General features: G+C 31.6%; 2 protein-coding genes and 1 long non-coding RNA gene across 3 annotated transcripts; 1 reads left to right on the plus strand and 2 right to left on the minus strand.

The window, feature by feature from the left end:
• Positions 1 to 3,833: 3,833 nt before the first annotated feature.
• On the plus strand, positions 3,834 to 5,185 carry LOC144558368 (E3 ubiquitin-protein ligase PUB22-like). The gene has a single exon (XM_078307205.1). The coding sequence runs from the start codon at positions 3,849 to 3,851 to the stop codon at positions 5,079 to 5,081; it is 1,233 nt and encodes a 410-aa protein (XP_078163331.1). The 5' UTR covers positions 3,834 to 3,848; the 3' UTR covers positions 5,082 to 5,185.
• A 4,700-nt stretch (positions 5,186 to 9,885) lies between these two features.
• Positions 9,886 to 12,860, minus strand: LOC144558017 (putative 3-hydroxyisobutyryl-CoA hydrolase 2). Its single transcript, XM_078306712.1, has 11 exons — positions 12,833 to 12,860; positions 12,512 to 12,594; positions 12,332 to 12,415; positions 11,820 to 11,904; positions 11,606 to 11,691; positions 11,325 to 11,446; positions 11,098 to 11,158; positions 10,889 to 10,987; positions 10,667 to 10,768; positions 10,513 to 10,554; positions 9,886 to 10,138 (listed from the first exon to the last, which is right to left on the minus strand). The coding sequence occupies exons 1-11, from the start codon at positions 12,858 to 12,860 to the stop codon at positions 9,995 to 9,997; spliced, it is 936 nt and encodes a 311-aa protein (XP_078162838.1). The 3' UTR covers positions 9,886 to 9,994.
• Positions 12,861 to 13,011: 151 nt separating this feature from the next.
• LOC144558446 (uncharacterized) lies at positions 13,012 to 13,851 on the minus strand. The gene is made up of 3 exons (XR_013512914.1): positions 13,768 to 13,851; positions 13,440 to 13,508; positions 13,012 to 13,075 (listed from the first exon to the last, which is right to left on the minus strand). It is a non-coding gene; the product is annotated as an uncharacterized LOC144558446 (long non-coding RNA).
• Between the last annotated feature and the right edge of the window lie 2,983 nt (positions 13,852 to 16,834).

Raw genomic sequence — 16,834 nt, forward strand, 5'->3', positions numbered from 1 at the left:
ATAGATATTTTCAATAATTAAGTGGCTATGTATCAATATCTAACAATGAATGAATAATGAGTTTGGCTAGTATAACATCAGTATCATTTCAACCTATATAACACCAACTCTAAAACCTATCAAATCGACTTCAAACGGTGAATCCAAACCGTTCAAACCCATCTACTTCATTAGTTGTGCGTTTACATGCAAAATTTATAATTTTTCAAATTTATTTAGTATTAAGTCAAGCGGTCAAATGTGTGAGTTTTTAAATTAATTTTAATACATTAATTTTTCAATATTTTTGCCGCTTGATTTGATACTAAAATAACTCGAAAATATAAAAAAAATTGTATGTAAACGCATCACTCATAATGTAAATCGGTTTGAACGGTTTGGATTAGTTGTTCGAAGTCAATTTAATAGATTTTAGAGTTGGTGTTATATAGGTTGAAATGACACTAATGTTATATTAGCCAAACTCATGAATAATATCATAATAAGAGTAGGGGTGTTCATTGGGTCCGGTTTAGTCGGTTTTGAACTGAACTGAATTAGTTTGGATCAAATGGTTCGTTTTTTTTGGTTTAATGTTTCAGTTCGGTTTACTTTTTAAAACCAAATTAAAACTTCGATTCTGTTCGATTTGGAAATTTTCAAAATCGAAATAACTGAACCGACCGAACTTTTATATATTATGAATTTGGTTCGGACCGCTCCAGTTTATTTCTTAATCAATTGCTTTAAATACTTCGGTTTATTTTTTAATATCTCGGTTTATTTCTTAATATGCTTCAGCTTATTATAAATTAATTGCTTTAAATAAAAAAAATAATATATTTTTGGTTTGAACCGTACAAATCAAAATAAAACTTTGATTGGTTTTAGTTCAGTTGCAATTCTAAATCGGTTCAGTTTCGTTCTATTTTTGAAACCGAATATAACTTTGATTTACCTAGTTCACCGAACCAAACCGATGAACACCCCTAAATAAGAGACTAATAGTAATTGGGCTTAAGGTTAACTTATTGGGTGAACTATGATCAAGCTACATATGCATATTAGATTCACATAGCAGGTAGATCTAAAACTTAGGTTATTAGGCTAACATTTAATAATGTTTAATTAAACAAACAAATTAAGACACAAAAAGTTTTATGGTAATAACATATATGGTATTGTGGTATAATTCAATTGTTGAAAAATAATTATTAGTACAATAAAATAATCATTATATTCCAGTACCGTGGTATACTTCAACTGTTGAAAACTGACTAATAAACAATCAAAATTATATGACAATTTTGAATAATATACTCAATATTGTTATTAACGGGAATTTCATGTATACCCCTCAAAAGCTTCAAAATTACATATTTTGTCCTCTAAAGTTCATAATATCATATTTACCCTTATAAATTTTAAAAACTCACAAATTTGGAGAATTTTATAAACTAACATTCTTTCCAAAAATTCAAACAAAATACCTCCCAAATTTTCTTGATAAAATGACCCTTTGGATCCATCAAATATAAAACTTTTCCATCCTCTCAAATTACTCTCCTTTTTTTTTTTAAGAAATTTTCAGAGGAGGTATTTTGTTTGATTTTTTTTTTTTCGGAAAAAGGCTAGTTTAAAAATTCCCCCTTTTCTATTAAAGTCATTTTAAATTTATAAAAAGGAATAACGAAAATAATATCGAATGTACTTGATTCCGCTCTCTTAATTAACAATAATATTAATAAAGCCTTGTTAGCCTGATTATTGGATATTCAAATGTTCGAACTCGGTTATTGGATCTGCGTGAGATCTTTCTAAAAGGATCCAATAAAATATTAGATTTGAATATTAATATAACTACAAAACCGATATGAACCTGGACCAATTCCGAAACTTATTTAAGAAATTATGCATAACGAATTCAAAATCAAACCTTATTTAAGAAATTAATTAGGTGTGTGGGTTCTGATATTTTCTGTATAAATTGTTAATCAATTCAAAATCAAACCTTATTTAATTCGAATCCAAATCCAAATCCGACTCCACCGAATTAATTACTAAATCTCCCTTCTCAAATTTTCAGGTAAAACCCCCCTTTTTCGAATTATTTGTACTGAAACAAACAGATGTCGAAATACTATTCGCTCATTCAATGAATTAAGACGGTTTTAGGATTCATCGTTTTCCTCTTAAAAGAAGATTATTTTATGATTGTTTTTTTACTTCTACGAATCCAGCTTGCGTTCAGATATATATATATACATAAACAATATTGTTCTTCAATTTGACAACTGTGTTTTTATTTTAGCTGTCAGAAATCTTCATATTGTTTTTATTTTACAGAAACAATTAGCGTCAGGATATCGTGGTGCGCCTGGCGCTAAACCACCATCTGTTATATATATATATACCTAATATTTAAATAAAAAAATTAGGAGGCACAAACTATTTATGATTAAGATGCACGTCCTTTTAATTCATTCTGGTTCACATAAATATAAATATTGTTTGAAAATAATCGATTGCTTAATTATAATTTTACACATTAGTGGATTAATACGATGTAGTTTATTATTTTCTTCCTTCATTTATATTTTTAATTGAAATTGGAATCCTGGATCATACATAGTTTAGGGCGAATTTTTTGTTAATACCATTTTAAAAAAATGAAAATAAACCAAAATACCACTGAAATTGGAGAACTCGAAAAATACCAGGGCCTCCAATTTAATCTGCGGCTCCATTATTGGAGGCCGCATATTGAATTGGAGGCCTCCCAAAAACCTAAATATAAGTATATTATAGTGTATATTTGGGTTTTTGCGAGGCCTCCAATTCAATATGCGCCCCTCCTAAAATAGAGCTGCAGATTGAATTGGAGGCCCTGATATTTTTCGAATTCCTCATAATTTGTGGTTTTTTTGTTTTTGTTTTTTTGACAGTGGTATTAATATAAATTTCTGTAGTTTAGGATTGTAATCTTAATTTGCCACGCAGCATATTGGTCAAATTGTTTTCATTCATCATCTAGGTGCAAGTTGGGGATGAATAGCATTTCATTTTCAACCACAAAATTAATTAGGATCAATGATTCCACAATCCACGCTGAGCGCTTCCAAATTACATTTAACAACTCCAAATTCTTTTCAGGAACTCCACGAAGCACGAACACATGATTCGTATCCTCTGCTCGTTTTCCCTGCTTGATTCATTGGCATCTTAGAAACAATATTTTATTATAAAATAATAGTAATAATCAACGCAATTGTACATTCACACAAGGAATTGGGTTTGTCCAAAGAATTTTGAACAAAATGATTTAGAACTTAATAAATTTAAATTTCACATGAAATTTAGTACTTTTTTGTTGAGATTTTATTTTCTTGTAATTTTGGGTTTGTTGGTCTTAATTTTTTTTTTCTTTATATTATTTATTTTGAACTTGTCTTTGTGTATGAAAAATTAAACTCAGCTTAACAGACTAAAGCCAATTCAATATTTTATTCTATTACATACATTTAATTAATATTCTTAATTAATTTTTGTTATTAAAACTGCAAAATGACAGGTGGATTGTAGAGACGAAAACAAACAGAGAAAATAAAAATGAACCGAAATAAGGATGTGCCATGTACTTCCCTCACCTCCAATAATAAAATCCCAATTTAAAAATAATAAAATCTCAATTTAAAAAATAAAAGTCAGCTTTAATTAGCTCAGACAATCCCACTTGCACATTATTAGTCAGATAATACAAGCATCTTTGGCCATTGACTTGGACTTTTCCAACTTTTATAATCATTTTGCTATATATATAATCCTCAAATTGAACCTAACCACCAACTCCACCTCTATCTTTCAAACCTATGGAGCCCCCTGACCTCTTTAGATGTCCCATCTCATTGGATCTAATGGAGGATCCGGTCATCATCGCCACCGGCGTAACGTACGACCGCCAAAGCATCGAGCGGTGGCTCTTTGTGTACAAGAAGGGCACATGTCCTGCAACAATGCAATCGTTAGAAAAGACGGACCTTATCCCGAACAAGTTACTCAAGCACATGATTGATGAGTGGCAAAGGAGCGTCGCCTCTCCTTCGACATCATCAGCTGTTATATCAGTACCGACTACGCTATCAGAAGTCCTTCTCCATGACAAATTGATGTCTGCCTTGGCGGATGTCGAGTCGGCCCCTTTCAAGATGACGTCTCTGAGAACCCTCAAAGCTTGCATGGAAAACAACACTTCAATGCAACAGGAGTTTGTTAAATCCGACGGCATCCAAATTTTAGCAAAAGTTATAGATCAGGCAATGTTAGATCCAAATGATTTCACAGCATTTCAAGCATGCGAGGAGGTGGTAGGTGTTCTCTCTCTACTACCCTTGACTGACGGAGAATCAATTTCATTTCTCCAACAACCTAAGAGGATGAACCAAATGATGATCATGCTTCAAAGGGGTAGTTTTGATGCACGGATAAACACGATCACTATCTTAACAAAAGTTGCACGAGCAGATAAAGATTGGATTGAATCGATCGGGCATAAGCATGTCGATGGCATGCTGAAATCATTGCTAGAGGTCCTTTCCGACGAGGCCACCACCAAGCTCAGTGCATATGCCTTAGACCTATTAATTGAACTTGTTGCCAAGTCAAAGATTGGTCGATTAAAAGCAATTGAAACCGGTGCAGTGTGCATGCTAATTGAATTGCTGCCTGATTCAGGACGGCATCAGAGCGAGCAAATACTGCTGATGCTTAAACGGTTATGTGAGTGTCCCGAAGGAAGAGCAGCTTTCAGTGATCACAGGCTGGGAATCGCCAGTGTATCAAAAAAGATGCTTAGGGTTTCAGAGGTTGCAACCAAGCTAGCAGTGAAACTACTATGGCTGGTTAGTAGCTTTTACCCGACAGAAAGAGTGCTTGATGAAATGTTGGCGTTTGGAGCAGTGGAGAAGTTGATCTGTTTTATGAACATCGACAATCGATCATCGACTAAGGAGAAGGTTAAAAAGATGGTGAAAATGCATGGTGCTTTTTGGAAGCAGTATCCTTGTTTTCCATCTGAGTTGAGGGATTATTTGAGATGTATCTAGATCCAAATTTATTTTTTCTGTAATTGTGCCAATTTTGTAGAGCATTTTTTTTTGGGGGTTTGTAAATCTTTGTGGGAATAATGTATATCATTTCATTTAAAATGAATTGCAGTGTCAATTTATTGTTGTGTTAATGGCTACCTTTAGTTGCTTTTATCAACTCAAAATTTGTTTAAAGTGTACTCAAAAGGATTTTCTTTGGGGGTATAAGAGATTTTTCTTCATAATTTTTGTTTATGGAATCAATATATATGTCCCCAAGTTCAATTCTTAGTACAAAAATCTGAAAAACAAACATAAACTATCCACATATATATACAATCTTTTTCCCTTTATTAATTATTTGTATACACACACATGCACTTCTTCTTGGATTTTTTTTTGGAAAAAATGGTAAAGACACCAGTTTGTTTTTACTAGCTAGAAACTAATTGTTTAAATTGGTACTACAACCTGATACCATAGGGACATTACACCTACTTCAAACTATTTTAGCTACAAGTTCAAACCAATAGCATCTAGTAAACCAATTACCAAAAAAAAAAAAAAAACATAACATTTGCCACAAACAAAAACAACCATAGAAACACAACTACCAGGTGTTAATAACATCGGGTAGACTTAGATAACACATTATTACAAATGTCGTGGCTTCGTACAGAACTAGGTTCTTCTTGTTGGATCATTAATCCAACATTAAACTTACATGCATGTAAAATAATTAATTATGTATTGTATATTGTCAATTTTATGCTCAATAATTAAAAGTGATTATTGCGGTTTAAAATGTATTGAATATTTATGTGTCATATAGGTTGTGGACCTTTAATGTGAAGAATTTAAGATGTAATTTTTAATATAAATGATGAGCTCAATTAAAAATTACAAATGACTAGGCAACCCAATGGAGTGGCTTATATGTCCATCTTGAACTCAATCTTGTTATCTCATTAGATAAGTGTTTGATAGACTTTTAACCATGCAAAAACAAGGAGGAATTCAAAAGAATGATTACAAATAAATTGACTTTTATGGATCTACGACCATTGCCTAACAATTTTGTTTCAGGTACGAACAACTGTATCAGGAGCGTACAGTTATTCTATGCGCTGACCATAGATATCAAATGCAGCTAATAGTGTTATGGCTACTAGATCTTTTACAATATATATATATATATATATATATATATATATATATATATATAGGCTGTGGCTAATTTGCTGCCGGCAGCATTTCTGCCGGTAGTGCTGCCGCTGTTTTTTTATTTTGTGATGTCCAAACAATAAATCCAAACCGTTAGATGTTTAATCTATATTATAATCTACTTGGAAACTAAATTTTACATTTTTTGGAATTTTTTTACTATATATTAAGCTGGTTTGAAAACCGCTGATTTCAATGCTGCAGAAATTTACTGAAATCAGCGGTTTTCAAACCAGCTTAATATATAGTAAAAAAATTCCAAAAAATGTAAAATTTGGTCTCCAAGTAGATTATAATATAGATTAAACATCTAACGGTTTGGATTTGTTGTTTGGACATCACACGGCTAAATATAGCCCCGGCAGCACCTCTGCTGAAATGCTGCCAGCAACAATTTAGACAGACCCTATATATATATATATATATAGAGTAAGGCTACCATACATTACAATGTATAGGCATCTTCGTGCATTGGACTATAAATCACCGGATTCAAAGTCCAAATGACCGATCCAAACCATTCATCTTGTTCTCCATATTAATATGTGTTTGGAGACCAAATTTTATATTTTTTGGAATTTTTTTACTATTTATTAAGCCACTTTGAAAATCGCTGATCCAACGGTGCCTTTTGATTTTACTGTTACCCTTGAATCAGCGATTTTCAAAGTGACTTAATAAATAGTAAAAAAATTCCAAAAAATATAAAATTTGGTCTCCAAACACATATTAATATGGAGAACAAGATGAACGGTTTGGATCGGTCATTTGGACTTTGAATCCGGTGATTTATAGTCCAATGCACGAATATGCCTATGCATTGCAATGTATGGTATAGTATGGCTAAATTGCTACCGGTAGCACTTCGACTTAAGTGCTTACGGGGTTAAATTTTAGTATTTGATGTTCAAACAACAAATTCAAACGGTTAGATGTTCAATATATATTAAAATGTGCTTGGAGACCAAATTTTACATTTTTTGGATTTTTTTTTACTATCTATTAAGCTGGTTTGAAAACCGTTGTTTTTCAATGCTGCAGAAAGCGGTTTTCAAACCAGCTTAATAAATAGTAAAAATAATTCCAAAAAATGTAAAATTTGTTCTCCAAGCACATTTTTTTTTGAGAAAAAATATGGGTCAAGCCCACATTTAATTCCATTGATATGGTAAATTACAAGAGTTCTGTAATAAAATAAAGTACAACAAAATTATGAGCTCAAGCAGCTGAGCCATGATAGAAAATGAAATTTAAAGACATTTTAAACCTAATCCTAAAGTAAAGCAAAATTTTCTGAAAAAAAAAGAAAAAAAAAAGAGAAATGGATTTTTACGGAACAGGTCCCTGCTCTACTGTTTTCTTCACTGTACCAGTTGAATTTGCATTCCTCCGTTTGCAATCTCCCTTTTAAGCACATTTTAATATAGATTGAAAACCGAATCGATCGGTGGCACTCTTATACATAAGGGAGATGGATTCAGGCATTTTGCACTTAAGCTTTTATTTTCAACACATGATATTCCTGACAATGGCGACGATGTTTCACTTACCCTGCCATGGAAACAACCAAAAAAGTTAGTACCGATCGATGTCCTGTACCTGCGTTGGTGCACACAGTTCTTCAACGATAGACACCTATTGTCCAGACTTTGTATATTCAGTCGTATGCATGCGTATAATTTGCAATTCTACACGAAAGAAAGTCTCATGCTTGCACTTATCTGTTTCGGAACATTTGACCATGAATTTAATAGAATTTGAAATATGGACTTTTTTGGGTACTCGGCTGACTTTTCATTCACATTCGAAATTTCAGAGGTAAGAACAATTTTAGACAACGCAGTTCTAAAACAATATTTTTTTATTTGAAAAAATTATATTATGAATTTACGCTTTTTTAGATTGTACCATATTTTTTTTTATCTTCAATCGATACATTTCATATAAATTATATATTCAATTTATTAATAAAATAAACATACAAAATACACATCTTTTAATAAAAAAAGAAAGTTATTTTCTCTACGTTAATATTTTCACCATGAATGTTTGTTAAAACAAAATGCATATTAAAAGTTTAGACGCGTGTTACAATTATCTTAATTAATGGCGTGGATGAGTTAATATATTACTTCCCACAGTTCATGATCACAATTTGAAATTCAACTTCTTGTTTATTCAACTCAATTATATGTATATGACAGAGACCCACATATTTGTCAGGAGTTGCTTGTCACAGTACAAGACCCCAATTTGCTGACCAGTGTCTCCTTAATTCATACGGTACATCATTGTCAAAATTACAAATATTATACAGATTATGTACGTGAAGTGACAGTGCGTTGCGTTGCGTGGTACTCTTTGCATGGCACAGTGAAACAGGTTGGCAGCCTTCATATCTGTATGGAGTTCATTTGAATGAATAGAATTTAAAATGTTGAGCACTTGAGACCGGTTGTCGACGGATCTTAAGTCTTCAATCATAAATTGATGATTCATATATATTCTTTGACTATCTGTGGATTGGTACAGTTACAGAGAAGCAGATCAATTAAGATTGAAATTGGGTTAGGTATTTTCAAAGGCTAAACTATTCATGAGTAAATAAAGTCAATACAAACAAAAATGATGACTCGCCAAATTTGATTTTTAAACGAGGAACATAATTAACAATGTTGATCAGTAGTAAATAGATGTGTTTGTCTGGTAGCAGGCATTGAAGCAAGTCTAGTGTCCTTGTATTAACGTGTTCACACAACTAAGATTAGTTCCACCTAAAATACTAGAAAGAAATTAAATAAAATTTGATGTTATCTTGTTTTCATGGTTCTGTTTTTAAATCAAAAGTGCATTATTGGTCAGAAGTTTGATATTTTTCTTGTGTGTGCAAGTATTCAGTAAAGTCATTTGTTTGTTGAAATTCATGTGGCTTTGTGACGGCGATAATCTTTTGCTTTTACTCTATTAGGACTTGTAAGAAATGAAAGCGAAACAATCCAGCTCTGAACCATGATAAAAGAAAGTTACCATAAACGGCAGTAATATAAATGGTAGAACATGTGAGCACAATCATGCATGTATGCCTGGAAGCTCGGCGCAATAGGTGATTTCAAAATAGTTAAAATTGACAGTGCTGTTGTGCTTTGTGCAATTGTGCTACAGCTTTTGTACATTTGCATACAATCTAAATCAAAAAACTCATGCAGATATGGACCATTCAAGTCAGTGTCTCAGGTTTTTTGATTAGATGGCAAACTGGCCAACTGCTGGAGATGAACTGGTCATAGGTCAGTTAAGTTTTAGTTACGGGTTGATTTCTTGAGCAGCTGATCTATGACCAGGTCATCTCTAAATAATAGGCATAACATGTCAACTTTTTGTTGACATTGTTGACAAGTTGAGCCTCCTTTTAGGAAAAAATCATAGGCATAACATACCAACAATGGTTTGTGAAACTCATTTCTCTAATTCATAGCTACTACTTTGTTTAGGAGATTGATTAAAATTGTTTATTGAGAACTTTCTTAGATTCTAATTTGCTTCAATTTACTAGAAGAAAGTTATTTTGTTTATTGGAAGTACAGTATCATGATCTATTAGCACATGTTGTACTGTAAGAGCACCAACAACATTTATTACTTTTCTCACTACAAAGCCATATACTAATAAATTCTGACATGCAGCCCTGAAACTGTGATCTCTACCAGTTATAGTCTTGCTGAAATCAGAGCTTCAGAAATGATATTCTTTTCAGAAGGGAGGTTTAAGTGTAGCCAACTCTCATCCTTGATTGGTTTGAAACACTTGTCCAGCATCTCATCTGTGACTTGTGCAAGAGTCGGTGGGTCCCACTGCAAGCATTAAAAGACAAGGTTCATCGAAAAAATCTCAGGCAACTTAATTTTTAGTATTTTTTGTTGATGCATCAAGGACCGTACATTTTGAACTGTTGAGATTTCAAGGCACTCAAATGTACGGTGCAAGATACTTCAAATCTCATTATATTTCATGGACATGATATGTAGATACTATAGATTATGTCTATTATACTGGATTTTAAATTTGAAATTTTTATTAAGATTTTCAAAATAAAGAATTGCCAACTGATCCCTTTCCAAGTATTATTAGAAAAGCCGAAATAAAATTATCAGATTTTTCAACAGATAATAATAATCATGAAAAAAAGACATGAATTGGAAAAATATATGTTGAGAATCAAGCATACTTTCGGAGATCCGGTTTTGTCAATTAATTTCGCTGCTACACTCTGCATGCAAAAAATAAATGTATGTAGAGGTAAATATATAATTTATGCAACCTTCAAGAAAAATATATAAATTATAAATTTAAGCAAGATTGTTGTGCCAAATTTTAATCACCTCAAATACATCTCCAGTGATGGTTCGTCTCATGGCATGCGAAAACATAATATATTCCCGTTGTATGCATTCCTTGTAAGTTTGGTTCCGGCCTTGTCTGATCTGCTCCATATGTATACAATGAAACATCAAAAATTCAAAACCCATTTTAGTTAGTTATTCATAAAAAGAAAAATAACTAACCAATTCTCTGTTAAATTATTTTTGCATATGAGATTTTACCGATCTGAGAAATATTTTGAGATTTGTTGGGGATGCCTGTTTCATTGTCTTAATTGCAGCAGAGATCCAATCTTTCTGGTCAACTGCAACCTCTTGTTCCTGGAAAGTCAGGCAAATAAAATATTATAGACCATCACATATCTGAGGGAAGAAAGCAAAATTGTAATAGAATGACTCCTCTTTGTTGATAAAACTTCTTGTGTGCTTACCAAAGAGGTTATGATTTCTTCAACTGATCCTTCAGAAAAGCATCTGTCGATTGTGTCTGACCTGTAATAACTGATTATGGTGTTGTGTCATAATCATAGTCTAACAATTAAGTAATAATACCTTTTACAATCATACATTTTGGCCAACAACAAGTGGAGGAGTCAGTTTGTTATTAATATTACACTCAAACATAACTAAGCTTTAAATAAACTTTATGACAACTAACTTGAGAAGAGAGCATCCTTCCCTCAATGATGGGTTCTCTGCATGCTGATTTATTACCATGTCAATAATGCTTGGGTCATCCGTATCTATCTTATTCAATGATTCTTCTAGCTTCCTTAAATTCTATGGAAAAAAAAAAATTTAAGACCAAAATATGGCTCCAACAGTTAAAAAAAAATATATACTTTATTTGTTTCTTTGTTTCTTGAAAGAATACCAATCCATCGCGTTTGTGCTTTACTCGCGAGTAAGTTTATCAAGATGTGTAACAGAATCACATACCTTGGAGGAAACAAAATGTGTTGCCAATCCACAGGCTGCCATCTCGATACCATCCAATCTTGTACCAGTTAGACCAATGTATTCAGCTAATTTAGAGATATTACTATTATTGATTCTTAACTTATGTCAAATAATAGCATTTTTTTAAGAAAAAAAAGCGATGAATCAATCATAATAACTAGTAGAAGTTAAAAGAGAAGTTAAATAAAATTACCGTAAAAACCAGGGAGTCTGGAAAGAAAGTAAGAAGCCCCAGCATCAGGAAATAGGCCTATTTGTGTTTCTGGCATTGCAAAGACCTACATCAAATCACATACAATCATCTCAAATTATTTCGATCCTAATATAAGTTGCTTTCTATTTAGTAAAAATATGGAACTTATAAAACAGAGATCTTGCATGCCTACAGAAGGCACATCCTTTTTCTATTAGTTTCCCCTGTCAATAAACCATTTTTGTTAATCCCTGTAGAGCAAAGTAAGCAGATTCTCTGAAATTTTCAGTTAGTTTATTATAACCCCTTTTGTATAGGTCTAATCACACCTTGTCAAGCAAATTGATGAACAAACTAGGGAATGGTTATTTACAGGACATCAAAATAACAGCAAGTTACTCAAATATTTGATATCAAACTTATTGATTGGAGACACCCTTTTTGTTTAATTGTCACTATCATACACAAAATTAAAACAACTAATATGTAAAACATGATATTTCCAATCATACCGTATTTTCTGTTACAATACGGAACCTTCCATTCATGAAGAAACCCGCTCCTGCCCCCATTAGAATGCCATTTGATATAAACACCTTTTACAAATTAAAATTAGACGCTTAATTTTTTGAACAATGTAAAACCAGAAAATAGTTGATACTGCTGGTAAAATATGTATATGCACAACTAACCGAAGGATGTTTGTATGTTGACATGATATGATTCAATAACATAACATACTTCTTGTAGTAATAGCTTCCAAAAGTCCAATCACCTTTTATTTAACAAAATTTTAGCAAACGACTGTTAATTTATGATCAATGACATCTATTCATATATGCATCACACATCTAATACTAGGTTTGGTCGATCATTTGGTCTGACACCTTTTTTTGATTTGGTGTTTTGAGCAATTCTGTTGTTATATTTCCTATATATATAACTACATCACTAAGTTTGGGTTATTTGGCTGCTTAGTAAATGGTAAACATTATGATATGGAACAGAAACACCAAAGAACAAAGTAAATGCCAATACCATTATTTGCTGATCAGTCAAATTCGGTGTACCAGAAAAATTTAAGTTTATCGGACAAAACCGGTACTCATGTTATGTACATAGACATTCAATAGATCTAATAAAGGGACCTATATTAATTATTATCTAATTTGCAGTACAATTTGATCATCACCTTTGGTCATGCACAACCATATACCAGTATTATCCCCGCCAGCTGAAAATGCTCTTCCTTTGCCCTGTAACATTTTACCATATAACTACAATTATCTTAAAATTTCTCAGTCTATATCCTATAATCTAATAATGATATCGTTTACTAAATAAAAAATAATACTAAATTAATAAGAAATTGTATCACATTCTGCCCTGTAAAATTTCTAGATAAATTGTATAAAAGGGGAGAGGATAGGACCAACCAACCAACTGCTGCTATTGGCCGAAACGCGGATGTCTCTTTATTCTTTATTAAAAAAATTTGAATTATTATCTTGATTTTGAAGAACTCTAGTAGGCATTAAGATGATGTATAAACCTTTACTAGTTGAAGTTATTGATGATTAGCATGGGTCAAAAGCATTTGAATAAACTAGAGATGATTACCTTCACAATTAAGATCTTGAAATTGGGTTTCTTCTCCAGTGCTAAAAGCTCATCTGTTAGCTGGGAAATCTAAAATGCCAAGAATAATTGGATAATTTGTTCCAATCAGAATCCTAATTATAATAAATTTCTGAATTAAGATATATAACTCTGCCTTAAGGTTTGAACAGAGGGAAGATTTCTAACATGAGCAAATTAGAAAAGAGTACATTGTATGTTTTCAATCTTCATACTTAGAATAATACATCTTTTGTTTTTTCTCCTTCTAAAATAGTTACCCTTACTGATGGTAAAATTACTAATTGTAAATAATTTGATCAACACGTACCATTTGGTATCCCATTGAATTCAAGTTGGAGGGCCTGTTGAGTGTAATTGTTCTTGCATTTGAATTTCCTTCCACAATAATCTGTCAAGTCAGAAGTGCATGAAACTTTATTTATTAGAAAATATAATAAAACTAAAACTAGAAATGTACCATGTGGTCATTGTGCTGTTCTGTCAATTAAAAAGTTTCATCTACCTCATTCCCATTATGGAGAATTATATTGTACAAGTTCTGAAATAATAACATGCTAACATTTTCATAAATAAATAAAAAGAATGCTAACCTGTTGTTGCTCATCTAATATTCTTGCATAGCTTGGAGATGCCATCTTTTTTCTCTCTTTTTATATTCCCCTCTCTGAAAAATCTATTGCAATACAAAAGGCTTCTTGAGAAAAACTTGGGCATCTCTCTCTCTATATATAATAGATAATAGACATGGCATGTAATACTTATGAGTAAACCTTTTCTCTGTTTTTTCTTTCTCTATTTTGATTAGAAAAAAAGGTCACAGGAGAAGAAAATTATTGTTTGCCTTTTGATGCGTACTACTTAGCATCTGGATTCCTTAAACGTGTACATGAATTCCACCTTTTAAAAAAAAAAAATGAATATAAGATTCCACCATTTTGAATCACTATGTTAATTAGTATTTTTATGTATTAGTTATTTTGCTGCACATTATGTCGTGCCAAAACCACAAAGATAATCAAACATCTTCACTATTGTGATTAAAATGGTTCATATGTTTCTCTGCACCAACAAAATTATAAAATAAATTTAATTTGTAATAAAAAAAAATATACGTATAAAGTAAGGCTACCATACATTGCAATGTATAGACATTTTAATACATTGGACTATAAAGTACTGGATTCAAAGTCCAAATAACCGATCCAAACCGTTCATCTTGTTCTCTATATTAATATGTGTTTGGAGATCAAATTTTATATTTTTTGGATTTTTTTTATTATTTTTTAGATTTATTGAAAATCACTGTTTTTTTATGGTCCAGATTTGTTTGAAAAACAACAAATTTCCATAAATCTAAAAAAATAATAAAATTTTTCAAAAAAATGTAAAATTTATTCTCCTAACACATTAATATGGAAAACAAGATGAATGGTTGGATCGGTTATTTGGACTTTGAATCCGGTGATTTATATATAGTCCAATGTACAAAAATGCCTATGCATTGCAATGTATGGTAGCCCTACTATATATATATATATATATATATATATAGAGTAAAGCTAGGGTGTGACATGCTCACCAAGAAAGTTTGGTGAGCATAACTCCAAAAGTATATCGGATCAACATCAAATGCCGAATCCAAACCGTTGAAATCCATGTGCTTCATGAGTGATGCATATACATGCAAAATTTTGAAAGTTTCGAGTTTATTTGCTACACGGTCAAGTGGTCAAAGAAACAAACATTTTATTATAAGTTATTTTATATATTCAATTTTTATTATTTCTTTGACCACTTGACCGTATAGCAAATAAACTCGAAACTTTCAAAATTTTGCATGTATATGCATCACTCATGAAGCACATGGATTTCAACGGTTTGGATTCGGCATTTGACGTTGATCCGATATACTTTTGGAGTTATGCTCACCAAACTTTCTTGGTGAGCATGTCACACCCTAGCTTTACTCTATATATATATATATATATGAGATGGGCTATGGTGAGTTGTGAAGTAAAGCAACTATTTTACTTCACACTCATATTTTGTGATTTGAAAATCCAAACGACCGATCTGAACTGCTCAACATGATCTCCATATTGAAATGTGCTTGGAGACCAAATTTTATATTTTTTGGATTTTTTTTACTATTTATTAAGCAACTTTGAAAATCGCTGATCCGATGGTCCTCCTTGTGTAAATTGCATTACAAACTCTTATTAGTGTTCATAGTAGAGTTGAATTGAAAACTAATTAATTGATACTCTGTATATCAGTATATTATAATGATAAATCCACTTCTTTTTTATTTTTTATTTTTTTATTTTTTGCTTGTTGCGAAAATTCAAAAAATACTATTAAACGTCAATCCCAAACGTGGATAAATTTATGTATACTTCTCATGTTTTATTAGTGAAGATTCTAGGTCTAAACTCTCACTTTATTGTAAACAAGTTTGCCAATGCTAGGACAAAAGTAAGTTGTCAGAAAAAATAAATTAAAAATTATAATAAAAAAAAAAGACACATCTATGATAATCAGATAAAAAAAAATATGATAATTGTTGATTGTTCGCAAGTTTAAAATGCGGTGTTTAAATTACTAATTAGCATATTAATTGGGCAATCCGCAATTTAAACTTGTAAAACTTAATTGGTTTCACTGTTTAAATTTGCAGAACCATCTTTACTAATTCTGTAAGTTTAAACTGTGGAACTATTTTGTTAAATTCTCCAAATCCAACTATTTTAAATTTTTTTGGATGGTGCAAACTTCTCTCTTTCTACAATATTGGTTGGGATTTATTTAACATGTAGATGTGTGTTTTCTCTACTTTTCTATTGTTTTTAAAATAATATTTTATTTGGAGATTAAGTGGGCAATCACATGAATTCATATTTCCTAAGATTACCTCACTGAGTACAATTGAAACAGACGGTTCAGAATCTGTCTTTAAACTTGACACGAATCTCAAAGCACAAATAATACTGGCCCCTGCGCCATCCCGAATAGGCACTGGCTGAGGGTAAATCTGAGTAGTCCGTTACAGTTGTGTTGAACTTCTCATCGACCAAGCACAATTTTCTAATCCGGTTAGACAAAAGTAATAGTTTTTCATCAAGAGGTAAACTGTTAAACTAATATTAAGAGATACTTCCAATCAATTAAAATGAAAATAAGTTATTCAAGTTTAAATTGCGGAACCAGTACTAAAGTTAGTTTCGTAGGTTTAAACTGCAAAATTTCTCTTCTGGTTCCGCAGTTACAATTTGCAAGCCTGATAAATATATATATATATATATATAGAGGTGGGCTACGGTGAGTTGCGAAGTAAAGCGACTATTTTACTTCACGCTCATATTTTGCGATTTTAA

This window comes from Carex rostrata, chromosome 8 (genome assembly GCF_964058835.1).
Source record: "Carex rostrata chromosome 8, lpCarRost1.2, whole genome shotgun sequence".
NCBI classification, from domain to species: Eukaryota; Viridiplantae; Streptophyta; class Magnoliopsida; order Poales; family Cyperaceae; genus Carex; species Carex rostrata.

Excerpts from the sequence above, each read along its gene's own strand:
- LOC144558017 (XM_078306712.1), bottom strand. The coding sequence starts at position 12,860 with ATGGTATTGGCATTTACTTTGTTCTTTG. Across the intron at positions 11,159-11,324 it reads GAAGGATGCTCTCTTCTCAA|GTCAGACACAATCGACAGAT; the intron begins GTTAGTTGTCAT and ends CAGTTATTACAG. Across the intron at positions 10,139-10,512 it reads ACAAAACCGGATCTCCGAAA|TGGGACCCACCGACTCTTGC; the intron begins GTATGCTTGATT and ends TAATGCTTGCAG.
- LOC144558368 (XM_078307205.1), top strand. The coding sequence starts at position 3,849 with ATGGAGCCCCCTGACCTCTTTAGATGTCCCATCTCATTGGATCTAATG.